The sequence below is a fragment of the Austrofundulus limnaeus genome, unplaced genomic scaffold (genome assembly GCF_001266775.1).
Source record: "Austrofundulus limnaeus strain Quisiro unplaced genomic scaffold, Austrofundulus_limnaeus-1.0 Scaffold3497, whole genome shotgun sequence".
NCBI classification, from domain to species: domain Eukaryota; kingdom Metazoa; phylum Chordata; class Actinopteri; order Cyprinodontiformes; family Rivulidae; genus Austrofundulus; species Austrofundulus limnaeus.
In genome coordinates this window covers 1,585-3,651 of record NW_013955899.1, presented here as the reverse complement: position 1 = coordinate 3,651, position 2,067 = coordinate 1,585, and the positions used below count along the sequence as shown (strand labels likewise).

Here is a 2,067-nt window from a genome sequence, read left to right as displayed (position 1 = left end):
CACACCAGCACTTAATATATTTTATTTCTTACTGAGTTTTATTTTTTATAATCATTTGACAGTAATGTTTTGTATGTCATGTGCAAATGTGTAATACTTGTATCACACAAACTTTGTTGTTTTTTTTACTATGTAGCTGTCTTCAATAATCCTACCTACAGAATACAGCCAATTTGTAAAAGAGCAACAGAAAATACAGAGAATAGAAATGAAAAGGTAAAGGAACATGTCAAACTGACAGCAGAAAATGAAGGAAGCTTTTGCTAAAAAGGCAAACAAAAATACAAACATTTTCAATTCAAAGAAGGGGGTGAAGTACTTCTGTATAACGTAGGAAAGGAGCCAGGATGGAGCCAGACTATTCTGGACCGTATGTAATCCAGCAACTCCTGGGTAAGACAGCAGTGTTGAGAACAACAAAGGGTCAAATCTTGAAAACAAAGCACAGTGTCGGTCACCTAAAGCCCTACAAAAGGTGTCATGGGGGAGACAAGCAAGCTGGGCCTGATGAGTCTCCAATGGAAGGTCAGAGTTGTGCCTCAAGTGAGAAGCCACAACAGAGGGAGTCTGTCATAAAGTATGTAGGTAAACCGCCCCCTCCCAGGATGTCTCCCTCGCCCTCTCCCAGGATGTCTCCCTCACCCCCTCCCAAGATGTCTCGATTGTCTCATTCGCCCCCTCCCAGGATGTCTCCCTCGCCCCCTCCCAGGATGTCTCCCTCACCCCCTCCCAAGATGTCTCGATTGTCTCATTCGCCCCCTCCCAGCTTGTCTCCCTCGCCCTCTCCCAGGATGTCTCCCTCGCCCCCTCCCAGGATGTCTCCCTCACCCCCTCCCAAGATGTCTCGATTGTCTCATTCGCCCCCTCCCAGGATGTCTCATTCGCCCCCTCCCAGGATGTCTCCCTCGCCCCCTCCCAGGATGTCTCCCTCGCCCCCTCCCAGGATGTCTCCCTCGCCCCCTCCCAGCTTGTCTCCCTCGCCCCCTCCCAGGATGTCTCCCTCGCCCCCTCCCAGGATGTCTCCCTTGCCCACTCCTATGATGTGCTCGAGTACTGTTCAGCATCAAGGTGCAGTAGTATCGCATAACATTTAGTTCTGACCAGTTGGTCCTGGGTTCTGACCAGTTGGTCCTGGGTTCTGACCAGTTGGTCCTGGGTTCTGACCAGTTGGTCCTGGGTTCTGACCAGTTGGTCCTGGGTTCTGACCAGTTGGTCGAATCTTTGCATGTGTGTTCAGTGACCTGTTCCTGGTCATGTTTGCAGAAGTTCTTGTTGTTCCTCATAAAATGTTTTTGATTTGTAAGGTCAAAAGATTAACTTGAATTTCTTTTTTTTCAGTATTCAAACTATGGTCTTTAAAAGACTCAGGACAAGTTGAAGCTGTTGTTGGCCCTTACAAACTATATGACACATCTTTCAGAACACTTTGTGCACATGGCTGGCTGGCAGATGAAGTAAGAGTCCTTGCTCTTTGAAATGTGTATTTTCCCCAAGCTGCCCATCTAGTAACTAATTTAAAGCTTTTATTTAACAGGTCATTGATGCATATCTCTATGTCATCCTTCAAAATAGCAAGGTAAAAAGATTATCTTGATAAAATTTGTATAAATTATTTTTAGCTACATTTTGCCATACAGTCACAATTACATTTTATTTCAGATACCTGTGCACAGAATGGATGCAGTTATTGGATCATCCATCTTTCATCATGGCCAGTACATGGCTGTTCGAAGGGTGATTACTTCATATTTGCTTATCTTCTTCCTTTGTGTGGAAATTAATGATGATCAAGGGTATCTTCTGTCAATTCTAAAGATGGCATTACCCAAGGCTTCCATTTGGATGTGTCCTGTAAATGTGGGAGGTCACTGGATTATAGTGGTATGTCATGTCAACCGCTTCAGCCATTTACCTATATAAAGAGCCTCAAATCTGTAATTTTATGTGTGCGTTCATGTGTGTATGAGAGGAATAGAAATTGTTTATTGTCCCACTGAGGGGATATATTATACATGTAGGTGTGCAAACAAATATTTTTGTGTAATCAATAGTTTGTCAGCAAGGAAC

At 44.3% G+C, this 2,067-nt stretch overlaps 1 protein-coding gene and 1 long non-coding RNA gene across 3 annotated transcripts; both read left to right on the top strand.

Annotated features, from left to right (window-relative positions):
* Positions 1 to 14: 14 nt before the first annotated feature.
* LOC106511896 (uncharacterized) lies at positions 15 to 2,067 on the top strand. Of its 2 annotated transcripts, XR_001309567.1 has the most exons (6): positions 15 to 216; positions 1,339 to 1,454; positions 1,535 to 1,576; positions 1,660 to 1,734; positions 1,816 to 1,881; positions 2,052 to 2,067. It is a non-coding gene; the product is annotated as an uncharacterized LOC106511896 (long non-coding RNA). The 2 variants fall into 2 exon arrangements; XR_001309566.1 differs by lacking the exon at positions 2,052 to 2,067 and having other exon boundaries at positions 20 to 216; positions 1,816 to 2,044.
* On the top strand, positions 325 to 1,134 carry LOC106511895 (pollen-specific leucine-rich repeat extensin-like protein 3). Its single transcript, XM_014000620.1, has one exon. It carries the CDS (start codon positions 348 to 350, stop codon positions 1,092 to 1,094), a length of 747 nt encoding a protein of 248 aa, XP_013856074.1. The 5' UTR covers positions 325 to 347; the 3' UTR covers positions 1,095 to 1,134.

Excerpts from the sequence above, each read along its gene's own strand:
- LOC106511895 (XM_014000620.1), top strand. The coding sequence starts at position 348 with ATGGAGCCAGACTATTCTGGACCGTATGTAATCCAGCAACTCCTGGGT.